Here is a 15,028-nt window from a genome sequence, read left to right on the forward strand (position 1 = left end):
ATACACAGGGGGTCAGGATGAAACATTCTTTTTCCTGCTCTAGAGGCACAATTGGCATTAGTAGCTATTAAACCTGATATTCAACTATTAAACCTGATATGCAGGTGTCTTTTTTTTCATCCCAGCTATGTAACTATGATATATTTCTAGTGAAGGGTGAAAGCAAAATGTTAATCTGCTGATTGTAGTTTCCTACTTGCACCTAATGGCCAGCCAATAGTAATCCTTCTAAACGTGAGAATTAGGGGCACATTTACTATGGGTCGAATATCGAGGGTTAATTAATCCTCGATATTCGACCAACAAAGTGCTTCGACTTTGAATATCGAAGTCGAAGGATTTACCGCAATTCGTTCGATCAAACGATTAAATCCTTCAAATCGAACGATTCAAAGGATTTTAATTCATCGATCGAATGATTTTCCTTCGATCCCAAATTGCTAGGAAAGCCTATGGGGACCTTCCCCATAGGCTAACATTGTACCTTGGTAGGTTTTAGTTGACGAAGTAGGTGGTCGAAGTTTTTTTTTAAAGAGACAGTACTTCGACTATCGAATGGTTGAATAGTCGAACGATTTTTAGTTCGAATCATTTGATTCAAAGTCGTAGTCGAAGGTCGAAGGTCGAAGTAGCCAATTCGATGGTCGAAGTAGCCAAAAAAAACCTTCGAAATTCGAAGTATTTTTTATTCTAATCCTTCACTCGAGCTTAGTAAATGTGCCCCTTAAACTTGTAGCCGTTCTGTTGTGTGTTCCAAATGAGACAATGGCATTGATAAGTCTGATTTTAAAATAAAAAGCATTATACATTTACCTTTAGCAGAGACCTACCCTGTCACCTATAGAGTCATTTATCCAGCAGAAGAATGCTACACATGAAACTGCTTCCCACACATCTTAACATAGTGAAGAGAGCCAGAAACAGGTGTGAAGAGCTACTCTTTATAAACATGCTTTAGGAATGTTTCACACTTTTACTATATAGGAATGATTGTACTTCCAACATGAAGATTGCCTCCAGCCATGTCTGTCATGAGCTTGCAGCTGCCATAATTGCGGAATCAAAGCTGCTTTTTAAATATAAAATGACAAATTGCCACAGAAAGTATTAAAAAAACAAAACTACAAAATGCTTAAAATATGTAAACAAAAAGCTTTAAAAATGCTACAAACTAAAATGTTTAGCAGGGGCACTCCTTGTACTCAGGATTTGTGTATATTGAGCCCAATATGTACTTAATTCCTGCAGGTCACAAAATGGACAAGGGATGCGCAGAGTAAAAAATACTGATTTGGTATTGTGGTGAAGCAGCATGAAAGTATTTATGTGTGATGGATGGTTATCCATTAAGCATTTCTATATAACTGAATCAGCAATACAAAAACGTTTTAAAAATATTTCTAAACAGTGTGTAATAGCCATTATTTATACTAAGAAGCAACAACTACAAATAAGTTGCCTTTGGACAGGTTCATGATGAGGCATAAGAGGCAGTGCTTAATTATAGGCTGTGCCTGGATTCTTCCCAGATATCTGTATAAATTTCAGATTATCACGAAGTTCATTCTGTTAGAAAGTTTTGATTAAATGCACAATAAAGCAGGTCCTGTGGTCGTCCTTCCTCAGCTTCTAGAAATTGACTGGATAGGGCAGTAGCATTGCCTGGGAGCTCTCCCTCAAAAATGGTTTCTTCTCACGGAATCAAATCAGGCGCTAGTTATTTCGGGTTCCACGTCATACCTGTTAGAAGAGAGTGTTACAGATCAGATACTGATACAGGTTTTGATGGAAAATAAATTCCTGGAATTTAGTTACGATTTAGTATTTCACAAAGGAAAAACTTTATTATAAGTATTCATGTGTTTTAATACTTTTAAGTTCTGCATCAGTGAATATAATAATGTACCTTAAAAATAGGGAAGGGTTCCAGATCTAAGGACATTTGAAGATGAGGAATTATCTCTAAAACCTTGTGTTGAAATCCCAATAAAAAATTATTGCACATTGATTTGTAGAGTGCATCTTAAATGTCCTTTGCTGTTACTAAGACTCTAAAGTAGTGAGGCATAAAGAAGGAGTATCGTATTCTTATTATCAGCTGCAGAGTGGGGACACATGCCCTTTGTTCTATGTCTATTCTTCATGTGTCCTGATTATTTGTATAGAAGAAGAGAGGGGAGTTGGAAGGTGACACACATAACCGACATACTGTTGCTGCTCTTGCCGAGCTTGGACATTTGATGCCCAAATGCTTGACTTTGGCTGACTGTCTACAGCAGTGGTCCCCTACCAGTAGCTCACGGGTAACATGTGTCTCCTGTAGGCTGCCAGTCCACATAGGGGCTACCAAATAGCCAATCACAGCCCTTATTTGGCAGCATGGACTTTTTCATGCTTGTGTTGCTCCCCAACTTTTTTACATTTAAATGTGGCTCACAAGTAAAAAAGGTTGGGGGCCCCTGGTCTACAGCTTGGATGTCTAATCTGTCAAGGTATTGTAACGTCTAATTAGGAATGTTAGGGAATTATAGTTTACTACCAGGCAGATTACATTTTGGACACCTCTGGGATTAAGACAAAGGCACAGATGTATAAAATAAAACAACAAGGAAGACATAAATCTACCTACCATCCATTCTGTCCTGTTGCTAGGTCAGCATCAGAGAGGTCAATCAGGACCTGGAAAGAGAGTAAGAATCATGACATAAGAATAGTGAGTAGCTACTATAGCCCCAGCTTGTCTGTGTAAAAAGGAAAACCTTTATAGTTATTTCTGGATGTTCAGATAGTGTTTATGCACATTATCCACATAATCCACATAACCCCAACTGAATAAGCTCATGTAAAATAAAAAAAAAATAAAAAAAAAGGAGGGGGGTATATTTTTTTCTCACATAAAACAATAATACATTGGAAAAGTGCTTTGAAATATGACAGAAAAAAAATTTCAGTGTAGGCTCTTAGTAATATCTGGTTATGGGTCTGCTGGAATTTTCAAAGGTGTGTTAGTAAATCAGTCCCCTCTGAGGGTGGGAGAACAGAACAAGTTGTCAGAGAGTGAAACATATCTGGTAAGTAATGACACAGGCTCTTCACCTTTCCAAGCAGCTCCTTCTCCCTTGACATAAACGACACACTGTTTTTTACGGATATCTCAAGTTTCCTTTTCCGGGCCTCTTCCAGTGACATTTCCCATTCAATTCTGTAAGAAGTAAAAAAAATTCAAATGAAATGAAATTTAAAAAAACAAAACGAAACCCTCTCGGTGGACACAAACTGTGAAGCAGGAAAAAAAAGTAGTAACCCACAATTATAATACAGTCATACAACTTTTAGGTTTCAGATTAGCTAAGCACATAGGATTCAGCCAAATATGAACCCTGCAAAAGCTGCTAAGGTAGAAACAAACCCCCATATCCTGCATAGTTGATATACCCAGGCACCCCCCCCCCCAGAAGGCCCATTGCCAATGGATAAAAGGTGGCAGTACAATCAATATCATATAGAGGAATAATCTTGGAACTAAAAATGGTGCCGGCTAAATTCATACATCTAGTAACTTGTATTGAGCTAAGGAGGCATAACCAAATATTCCCACACAAAGGGGGGTGTCATTACTAATAGGGAACTGTGGGTGAGGATTGTAGGAGGTCCATTATCTCCAGCTATAAAGTTATTTTATGGCTAGCGACAAAAACTGCATTTTTTCTGCCTGCCTATAAACACAGACCAAGGGAAGGGTAATCTGCTTTGATCTGTCCCCTGTTCTGTGTGACAGGTCTGCTTCTACAGATTTTGGTGCAAAGACACAAAAGTATGAATGCCCTTTTCTTCACCTGTATTTATATTTGCAGAGTATGACACTAACCTGAAGCTTATATCACAGGCAGTGGTTTCTTCGGTCCTATATTTGTGCATGTGCAGTGATAAGTATGCAATATGTCTGTCACTGTATACACAAGGTGGACTTTGACCTGAAAATGGAAAATGCTGGAATATGGATTCCTAAGGGAAGGATATTCCAGTACTCACTTTTCGTTGTACTCAGGATTGTGGGTGCGTTTCTTCACACTGGTTTTTCTTTTCGTTGATCGAGATTTGTCCGGAAGCAAAAGGAATGAAAGGTAAGGATCTGGCGGCTCCTTGGCAGATGTGCTGAGATTTCTGTGAAGGAAGGGGCCAGAAAGCATACAATAAGACCAAATTAAAACTAATTAGTGAGAAAATCTAGGCGCTATCCAAGCAAATGAGAAAAAGCCAAGACTAAAAACTCATACACCAAACTCCCAAGTGTGGTGCTGCATCCAGGCATCTCACCAGTAAAGGTTTCCATTTTTTTTGCAGGAAACTCCCCCCCCCATGGATTGTAAAACAAAAAAAAAAAGTTGCGACACTTGGAAAAAGCCACAGAGAAAAAAACCCACCTTCAACGCACTTCAGAGTAGAGCAAGATACAATGACTATTATATAGCCGAGATAAGCTTTGTAAGAAATGTAGACTTGACCTGATCATTAGGAAGACCTAGCCCAGTCCTGCTTCCCACCAGAGAAACCATATTTTGGTGATTTTTAGTCCCTCTGGCATTTTCTATAAGATTAATGGCAGTGCTTTATTTACTAATTGTTTTAAAGGGGTTGTTCTCCTTTGTGATAACTTTTAGTATGATGTAGAGAGTGATATTCTGTGGCAATTTACAATTTGTTTTCAATTTTTATTATATTTTATTCAGCAGCTTTCCAATTTGTAATTCTGGCGATCAGGTTTCTAGGGTCCAAATTACCCTAGCAACTATGCACTGATTTGAATAAGAGACTGGAATATGACTAGGAGAGGCCTGAATAGAAAGATGAGCAATAAAATGTAGCAATAACAATTTTTTAATGGGGTCAGTGAGCCCTATTTGGAAGCTGGAATGAATCAGAAGAAGAAGGCAAATAATTAAAAAGCTATATCAAGACCAACTGAAAAGTTGCTTAAAATTGGCCATTCTATAACATACTAAAAGATAACTTTAAGGTGAAACACCCCTTTAATGCAGGTATGCTGGGGGTGGCCCCATCCAATGCATGGCAATGTTTTCCTGGAGTAAAATAGCAGAGAAACAGGAACATGTTCTGTTTCTCCCATGGTTTGTTGCAATTGTATAATGGGACAGGAGCACAACATGTAATAAAAGTTAGCTGCAGGAATATTATATACACATTATATGGGGATGTGTATTGTCAGATCATCTACCCATAACCTGAAGCAAAGTGGCACAGACTATCACTATGATTTTATCATTCCTAATCATAGAAAACAAGGTTTTCTATGAAACCATTATTTAAAAATAATGTGCATCTATCTGGTATTCCAAACTCATGGTTCAGAACAGAAAAACTCCCATCATCACTAGTTCTTTGGCTTGCAACTGGACTTCACATCAACTTGAGGTCGTATATTTTGCCATTCCGTACGGTTGCCATACCTGCATTTGGATACAACAGCCACCAGTCTGCCATCCTTTGCAGGGTAATACAGCTTCAAACATAACTGGCCAAACTGTGAGGCACTGGGCTCCATGTCACTGTAAGGAGAGAGGAGGAGTGCAGTTATTATACAATCAAATATTTCAGTCCCCTTATTCTTCAATATTGAACCAAATTCGAGACTTTCACTCAGCCCATGCATACAGTCCCAGCAGGGCAATAACTTACAACCTATTTGTTGGGTTTCAGTGGATCAGATTTAATGGGCTCCACATGCGAATGTCTGGCATCTGTCACTGTAGCTCAAGATTCAAATGAGCCAGGACCATGGATGCTGACAATGCAACCAAACAGTCTTAAAGGGGACCAACTCATCTCTGTTAGATTACTAAACAGGAATGTATTAGATTAGGGTAATCTGTATCTTACAGGAACAGTTTTTGTTAGTAGATTCTCCTGCAAGGGTGTCCTGTGTCCACACCTGAAAATATTTGAAGCATCTGCCAAATTTAACAGTAGCCAGGTTTTACTCATCAATTCTTCCTCTAAATACATAGTTACATAGTAGAGCATGTTGAAAAAATGAAAATGTCCATCAAGTTCAACCTTTAAGCTCTGGGTTGAGTTCACTGCTGACTATACGTCTACAATTATATGTTTGCATACATTCCTGCTTACAATCAAATTTTGTAGTAGAATGCTAAAAAATCCAAGGAAGAAAACATGTCGTGGAACATTTTCCCCAATAAAAGCATTGGTTTACTGCCTTGGATTTGTCCTGCATTCTACTACAAAATTTGATTGTAAGCAGGAATGTATGCAAACATATAATTGTAGATGTATAGTCAGCAGTGAACTCAACCCAGAGCTTAAAGGTTGAACTTGATAGACATTTTCATTTTTTCAACATGCTCTACTATGTAACTATGTATTTAGAGGAAGAATTGATGAGTAAAACCTGGCTACTGTTAAATTTGGCAGATGCTTCAAATATTATACCTCCATAAAGGCAGGCAAGCATTCTTCTCACTTTCAATGACAGCTAAGACCCCTGGCTTCTGTGGATGAATTTTAAGTGTTCCGCATTTGAGCTTTCAGCAACCAGGTCTTGACTAGGAGTCAAAATAGGCCCTGGAATTTCAAGTACACAGAGGCCCAACCAGCCCCCCACAAGCCCACTCCACAGTGACTGTCTTACAGCAGCCCCTCTGGCATTTGCCATAACTCACATATTGCCAGTCCAGGCCTGCCAGCAAACCAAACATATAACAAATAAAGCCACAAGGAACATTGGTGTAATCAGCACTGTACTTTGTAAGATATTGGAAGCCAATGAGGAGTATTATGACCATAAAAAAAACACAACCACAAAGGCCATAATCTGCAACACTGAATAGTGACAAGCTGTAATTAGAATGCTTGACCCCCTCGCTGCCACTCAGCTCTCCTCGTCTTCTTTCACTGCTTTACATATTTGGGACTTGCTTTGCATATTAAAGGAGGCCTTCCTTGTCTGAAGCCTGTATTCTCTGGTCAGTTTATTTCTACTTAGCATAGGTACTTTAAATGTTTCCTGTTCTCCTAACCAGTGGGCCTGAGTCAGAAGGAGAGCGACAAAAAAAGGGTAGGACCACCAGCTGGGAGGAGATCTACAGCAACAGAAAGGGATCGAGTGCAGCATACATAAGATTAAAGTAGGATGAGGAAAATGTGTTTTTTCCCAAAACGCATCAGTTAATAGTGCTGCTCAAGCAGAATTCTGCACTGAAATCCATTTCTCAAAAGAGCAAACAGAATTTTTTATATTCAATTTTGAAATCTAACATGGGGCTAGACATATTGTCAGGTTCCCAGCTGCCCCAGTCATGTGACTTGTGCCTGGCAGGCTGTTATTTCTCCTACTTAATGTAACTGAATCAGTCTCAGTGGGACTTGTCTTTTACTTGAGTGCTTCTCTTAGATCTTCCAGGGAGCTGTTATCTTGTGTTAGGGAGATGCTATATCGTTACCTTCCCATTGTTCTGTTGTTAGGCTGCGGGGGGGGGGGGGGTTGATATCACTTTTTAAAGAACATTCATGGCTGTTGTGTATCTTATGAATATAATTTACAGTATGGATCATGAGAAAATGACAATATTGTAAATTATATGACAATACCGGTTTATAAGTCACTCATTACTGAATGGGGATCATTAATGCAGAGTCAAGAGTTAGGGACTGGGGTTGATTTTATTTATATTTAACTGCATTGCGGTGTAAAATGTTTTATACTATAAATTAGATATTTTTGGGTAATATGTTTTAGAAACTACCCCAAGACGGTCATATTAGTATCTGACTCATCCTTACCTGTTTGCAAGCTGCTGTCTCTGACGGAGCTCCCCCTCTGTAAACTGTTTATTGAGGCTACTGTCTTCAACTGTAGGCTGGCAGGGATCCACTTCAGATTCTTTAGGGGGGCTGGGAGAAACCAAAACCTAAGGTCCAAATAAAACTAAATTAATTTGGTGTAGGAAAAGGTTCAAGGGCTAGGTTTGTTCTTTTTTAATAAAACACCATACAATAGTTTCTCAGTACATGCAAAAACGTCAGTCAGGTGAACACCTGGGTGCCTAAACAGTAACCCCCATATGTAATAAAAGGCACTAAGTTTGCCCAAAAGCAGTAAACCAAAGCAACCGATAAGATGTTTGCTGTTCCTGCATACAATTTGGTTATATTGTAGATACAGAAGGAAATTGTGTGCCATTTGTATTAAGGTGTGGATGGGAGCTTCTTACCCTCATCTGTAATCTAATGAGAACTTCACTGTTAGCTCCAGAGGTACTGAGTGGGAACCATCCATCCATGGTAAGATCTTCTTTATTCAGGAGGTCCAAAACGGGTATAGTGAGGGAACCCAGGGAGCCTTTACCCTCATCCCGAATCTGCAAAAATCAATTGAGTAAGTAGTATAGAGACAACAGACAGCAACAGGAGTAGGAGTAAAATGGAACTTTCTACTCACCATAAGCTCCAGTTCCTCACTGTGAGGAGTTTTCAGGAGCAACACAAAGCTTTCCTCCCACACTGGTGTATTGGTATTTTGAGAAACCTGGAACATACCATTAATAAAAAAAAAACACACATTCAAACAAAAGATTCTCAAAACGGTGGGAAAATTAACAATATCACAAAAATACACTGAAGTCCCATGACATCACTATTGCTGCTCCTCGTTGAGCATTGTTCATATGATAGTGTTGCAGTGCAGTAGGTCAGACACAGATAAGCCATTATCCGTACCTTGGTCTTGTATACATCGTTCCTCAATTTTAATTCTGCACTTGGTGATGGATTTTTGTCTCCTTTCCGCATCTGTTACATAAAAACAAAAGTCATTTAACATGAATCGGTCACTGAGAATGTAAATAAAGTGTGAGAGAGACGGAAAGAAAGTGTTAGGAGAATAACAGGTTTAGGTTTCAGATGGCAACGGAGAGATAAAGAACAATGTGGTATACAATCACAGCCAAATAAAAGAGAAAGACAAAAGTGCTTCATACTCAAAGAAGGAAAGCTACTGAGGCAGATTATTGCCAATAGATTAGCCACAATAGTGCAAGATATAACACTATACCTATTCTGTAGAATGCTTTACCATACCTGAGTAAACAGCTCTAGAAGCTCTCTGTTTAGCATAGCAGCTGCCATATTAGCTTGGTGTGACATCACTTCCTGACTGAGTCTCTCCCTGCCCACTCATAGCTCTGGGCTCAGATTACAGAATGGAGGGGGTGGGGGAAGGGGCAAAAGGGAATTTTTTTTTTTTAATTCAAACCTGTTCCTCCATAATCCAGAACCTTTACACAGTCCCACAGAGACCACAATGAATAACAAGACTGAAATACAGGTGTGGGGTCCGTTGACTGGAAACCTGTTATCCAAAAAGCTCATCTTCCATAGACTCCATTTTAATCAAATAATTTGCATTTTGAAAAACGAATTACTGTTTCTCTTTAATAATAATACAGGCCTTGTACTTGATCTCAACTAAGATATAATTAATCCTAACTGGACATTTAGGGTTTATTTAATGTTTCAATCATTTTTAGTATTCAATGCATGGAGATCCCTTATCCAAGCATTCTGGACAAAAGGTCCCATACATGTAGAAGATGCAGAGAAGGGCAAGAGTGTAAGGCATAATCTGTTTGACAATCTCACCTGCAGGCCACTGGCTCTTTCTATAAAAACATAGAGAATAGCTGCAGAAAAGTTATCACTGTGAGCTGGCTGAAACAGGCTGTTCATCATCAGTACCTACAAAAACAAACAGTTTAGCCTCACAAAGAGAACATACAATAATAAGCCTGAAGCAGTATGTGAAAAGGAAGGTGGATGTTACCTGATCAATCTGCGAAGAGTCTGCAACAAGTGAGAGACATTCCAACTTGACATGGAGTTTCCCAGATTTTACTTTCTCCAATGGCAGCCACTAAAAGAACACAACGAATCAGAACACAAGAAACCTTATTTATACGGTAAGGCAAGGTATTGAAATTCATTAACATGCTAGCAAAGTAAGGTTTCAATACTCTGCTTCTCTGTTAGAACTAGACTGCAGGAAGAAGTACAGCATTGCTCAAATCTGCCCAACAAGCCCAACGTCCAGAGTTAATAGATGATAAAGAGTTGTATGTACAAAGGTGGCAGTGATCCATCTTCTCAACATAATTACAGAACAAATGGAGTTCATCTCAAGTAAATCAACTAGTATCAACTTATTCTTCATGAACTTGCTATCACCTGATAAATCACGATAATTTTAGGCACAGATGCCACAGCATCTTTGGATACATATAAAGCCTTTAATTTATTCGAGGAGCACTATCTCCATCGCATGTTTAGAATCAAAAAACAGTCTCTAGCTGTGGAAAAAAATACTGGAGGATATACTAGCTAACAAAGCCACTCAAACTGACCATAGACGCAAAGATTTGATCGTACAAATCTCCGCTTTGTATGATTTTTGGGCCGTGTTTGGAGTGTCCTGACATTTTTCGTGCCATGTCAATCGGTTCTTCAGACAATCGGACAGGTTAGAAAATTTCTGTTGGCTAACTATAATATCTCTGCATGTATTGCTGATCTGACGATATCAGTACTACTTTATTGGATCTGAATGGTTACGGACAGGTCGGGAGATGGCACAGACAATGCAGATCTCAGCATGTGGAGAATTGCAGGCAGAGAATCCACTCCTCCACTGCTGCCTGACGTGTCTGCACCCAGAAACAATGCCTACGCTCGAGGGGCAGGCACTTTGGGTAGTAGTGGAGGAGCAGATTCTGGAGATTGTCTGTCTGTAGCCTAATGTCAGACAGTGGGCTAATCTCAGCATGCTGAAAACCATAGGCCAAGAATCAGCCCCCACGCTCCAATCTCCTTCCTTCCTTGCCTGCACCCAATCCATTGCATTAACCTGGGTGCAGACATACACCGTGGATTACGGTGCTAGAAGGTGGGAGTTTGTATATCAGTGCCTGCGTTTTTCAGCAGCCCGAGATCAGCCCTAGTCTGACATGGAAAAGAAAATATTTTTACTTCCGCTCATCATGCAGCAATGGGGGTATTTCCTTGATAATAGGACTTCTCCCGAATATCTAAGAAACAATATATTGTTTAAAAAATATGTAGTCTCTTGTACACATCAAATGTATTGCCATATATAAGCAGGAGAATCCAGGGAGGCTGCAAATTATACCGGAATGGTAGGGTGAGTGTTTCAGGAAGAATTTTCACAGTATGAAGGATTTAATGGATATGCCGGGAAACCAAATAATCTGCGCTATAAACAGTGTTTGATGTACTCTGGCTGTCTGTGCTCTCCCTTGTAGGCTTGTGTGTATCCACCGTATTGCTTTGTGCCCTCACATGGCTGTAAGCGGAGCACAATGCAATGAACAACACATAACAACTGTCCTCATAGGATTGGTAGAACCTTGATATTGGGTTCTTTGGAGGACCTTTGGGGCCCCAGACTGACACTGGTACACAAAGCCAGTTAACGTTTCCAAAAAGTCCCCAGTCTGGGCCAACCTTATGGGCCAAACATGATGATATATATAATATAGCTTTCACTGCACACCAGTTTGTATTATGGAGAAGTGCGAGGACATCTACACTAGCTTACCAGAAACCACAGCCAATGTGTACAAATTTGAACCACTCTGTGTGTAGCCCAAATATCTGCTCACTTGCCAAACATCTTGATATGACCAGACTCTTATCACTACCACTCATATCTCTTAATTTGTAAATTCTTGTTGTTACAATAGTTATTTGCATAAAGGGACATATAGAATGGAGAGATTTACAGACCAGTTTATTTCTCCTACATTTATGTACATCCTTGAAGGATACGTTCATATTGGGATTTCTTACCTCATTGATGAATTTCTGTTTCACAGCATCTTTCACGCTAATTTTACAGCTAGCCATGGGTGACAAATAAAAAAAAAAATGTTTACATCAAAATCACATTGGAGGTATCTGTGAAACCTGCACAATGAAGGTTTTTGTGTTAATTAAATGAAGAACACATTTATATATGATTACCTACATAATACAGTTACCGGTGGACTGGCAACACAAAGTTTTGGGCATAAAGCCACTGCTTTTGTCAAGCATTTAGAGAATAGCTGTGATGACGTTCTGCCACTTACTTTATTAAACATTAGCAGCTTTTTGCTGCCCCTGGAGACGTGGGGTGCTGCCATCTGAGGTGAGTTTTGCCCCAACACCGATCAGCTCCGATGTAAACCCCCCCAAAGAATGGAGAGTGCCCCCACCTCCAGTGCAAAAAAAAATAAAATTACTGGTCGAGGGGGTGGCATATTTGGGTCTGTGGCTTTGACGTACCATGGCTAAAATGACATCATATTGCCCCTTGATCATTTGTCTAACAGATTACTTCTGGCTTCTTGTAATAAAGACTGGCCTATTAGGTTCAAAGAACTTTAGTAAAGGAATAGAAAGTAAAGCTGGCCATACACAGGCCAATAAAATCTGCTGAATGAGTCTGCAGGTTATTGGCTAGTGTATAGGTCCAAAGGACCAGCCTTATCAATATCTGGCCAAAAATCATGTCAGCCAAGTCTCCCTAGTCCCTTCTGTGTGATCAAACTGAGCGAGATCTGCTTGTTTGGTGATCACTCCGCACAAGCCTCCTCATAATATCTTCATTAGGAAAATCTAAACAACAATGGTCCTTAAATTACATTAAATACCCTACTCCTTATTTGTAAGCCTTACACAGAGTTTATTATTTCTCTCTCAAAAGTAACTCCCTTGTTCAGAGGGGGGGGTATTAAAAGTTGATCAATGACCCATAATAATAATTAAAATGTTAAGAATATTATGGTAAACATGAAAGGACAATATGGATTTTTTTCAAAATTAAAAGATAAACCATTTTAATTATGTAGCTCAACGTAATCATAGGTGTATATTGATCCTTTAAGAATATAAAATATTTCTCATAACTCAAGGCTATTTATTCGAAGATTACTTTACAGAAGAACATTAATTTCCCTTTAAAATCCTATATTAAAAGGATAAGTGCAATGTTAACCTTGGGTTTTAAACTGATGCCGTCATTCCTGATCTTGGGTATATTTTTAACTCAGGCAGTGGGAGTAGTTTAACATTTAAAAAAAAAAAAAAAAAAACAAACAAAGGAAAACCTTGAAACTGTTTCCAACTCCTGTTTATAAAAGGGATGGAAATATCTCACTCTGATGTGCCTTAAGCACATTTCCACAGCAGCAAGGTGCATGGAAATTGTACACATTACGACTGAAGAAAACAGAGTAAGGTTGCTTATCTAAAACTCAAATACAGCTATGGGATCTATTATACAAAAAGCTTGGAACCTGGGCTTTCCAGGATCTATAAATAGATTTTTTTTGCGATCTATTTTAGAAGGTACCAGTGTGTCTTTGATGTATGAGCAACTTGTATGTAGCCATTATTTCCATTTTGAAAGTACACATTTGACTGTCCACCACATCAGAGACTCACGGAACAAACCTTCATACAACTTAAAGTGAAACAGGAAGTCACTATTCATCACAGTTATTAACTGTAAAACACACAGCAATTAGCTTTAGGGCAATACATTTTTCAAAATGAAACAGTTCTTTTTATTTTTTTAAAGGGATAATGTCATGGGAAAACATGTTTTTTTCAAAATGCATCAGTTAATAGTGCTGCTCCAGCAGAATTCTGCACTGAAATCCATTTCTCAAAAGAGCAAACAGATTTTTTTATATTCACTTTTGAAATCTGACATGGGGCTAGACATATTGTCAGTTTCCCAGCTGCCCCAGTCATGTGACTTGTGCCTGTGCTGTAGGATGGAACTACTTTCTGGCAGGCTGTTCTTTCTCCTACTTAATGTAACTGAATCAGTCTCAGTGGGACCTGGATTTTTCTATTGAGTGCTGTTCTTAGATCTCCCAGGCAGCTGTTATCTTGTGTTAGGGAGCTGCTATCTGCTTACCTTCCCATTCTGTTGTTAGGCTGCTGGATGGGGAAAGGAGGGGGTGATGTCACTCCAACTTGCAGTACAGCAGTAAAGAGTGATTGAAGTTTATCAGAGCACAAGTCACATGACTGGGGGCACCTGGGAAACTGACAATATGTCTAGCCCCATGTCAGATTTCAAAATTAAATATAAAAAAAATCTGTTTGCTCTTTTGAAAAATGGATTTCAATGCAGAATTCTGCTGGAGCAGCACTATTAACTGATGTGTTTTGAAAAAAAACATGTTTTCCCATGACAGTATCCATTTAAGTATTTGCTGTAAGCACAATGTCCATATGCTTATTATTAAAGTGTCAAGCAAGAAAGACTGAAAAACACAAAAAATACTGACCTTCCCAAAAAGTCATCCTTGTCCACATCTTTATCAAACACTTCAAACACAATGTCCTGTCCTGGGACATCAGTAACCAGTATCTGGGGAAAATATTAGTTGAAGGTGGTCATGCATTGTGTTGGCACACTTCATTGTAGCTGCTAACATGTTTGCCGCTCCATCAGGCCCCCTCCCACTTTCTTGCAAAATGACAATACAAACGTAATATAGAACTGTATTGTTTTTTCTTTGCAACTGGCTGTAAAGCTTCGTTGGAACTACATTCTTTCAGTTTACATTCTACAAGTTTAAAATCCAGCTGACAAATGCATCATATCTGTGCATGTAGCAGTCATTTGCTAAAGGCAGCCATAGACAGGATAATCAGATACGCTCTGCAACAGATTGGTGCATGGGCTAAAAAATGGAAAGCATACAGGTCCACATTGAGATTCAGAACAGGCCCTGGCATTTCAAGTAAACAGAGGTCCAAAAAAAGCCCAACAAATAGTGACTGTCTATGGCATCTTATAGCAGCCCCTCTGGCACTTGCCAGAATCGACAGATTGACAGCCGAGGGGCCTGAGAACATAAAAGCAGCCAACAATTATATGGCGGCTTGTAGACAATTCATCCAAACAGCTTGGATAATTTAA

General features: G+C 39.1%; 1 protein-coding gene across 2 annotated transcripts in view; it reads right to left on the reverse strand.

Annotated features, from left to right (window-relative positions):
- Positions 1-862: 862 nt before the first annotated feature.
- Positions 863-15,028, reverse strand: part of esyt1.L (extended synaptotagmin-like protein 1 L homeolog) — a 54,908-nt gene continuing 40,742 nt past the window's right edge. For both annotated transcript variants that reach the window (XM_041582500.1, XM_041582501.1), the window contains 13 exons: positions 14,391-14,473; positions 11,896-11,944; positions 9,857-9,946; positions 9,676-9,771; positions 8,755-8,826; positions 8,477-8,563; positions 8,250-8,396; positions 7,819-7,946; positions 5,469-5,567; positions 4,033-4,164; positions 3,097-3,202; positions 2,630-2,679; positions 863-1,740 (listed from right to left, as the gene is read on the reverse strand). In XM_041582500.1, the coding sequence (XP_041438434.1) occupies positions 1,707-1,740; positions 2,630-2,679; positions 3,097-3,202; positions 4,033-4,164; positions 5,469-5,567; positions 7,819-7,946; positions 8,250-8,396; positions 8,477-8,563; positions 8,755-8,826; positions 9,676-9,771; positions 9,857-9,946; positions 11,896-11,944; positions 14,391-14,473 (1,173 nt within the window). In that variant the 3' untranslated portion in view covers positions 863-1,706. The remainder of the gene's footprint in view (positions 1,741-2,629; positions 2,680-3,096; positions 3,203-4,032; positions 4,165-5,468; positions 5,568-7,818; positions 7,947-8,249; positions 8,397-8,476; positions 8,564-8,754; positions 8,827-9,675; positions 9,772-9,856; positions 9,947-11,895; positions 11,945-14,390; positions 14,474-15,028) is intronic.

This window comes from Xenopus laevis, chromosome 2L (genome assembly GCF_017654675.1).
Source record: "Xenopus laevis strain J_2021 chromosome 2L, Xenopus_laevis_v10.1, whole genome shotgun sequence".
In the NCBI taxonomy this organism is placed as follows: Eukaryota; Metazoa; Chordata; class Amphibia; order Anura; family Pipidae; genus Xenopus; species Xenopus laevis.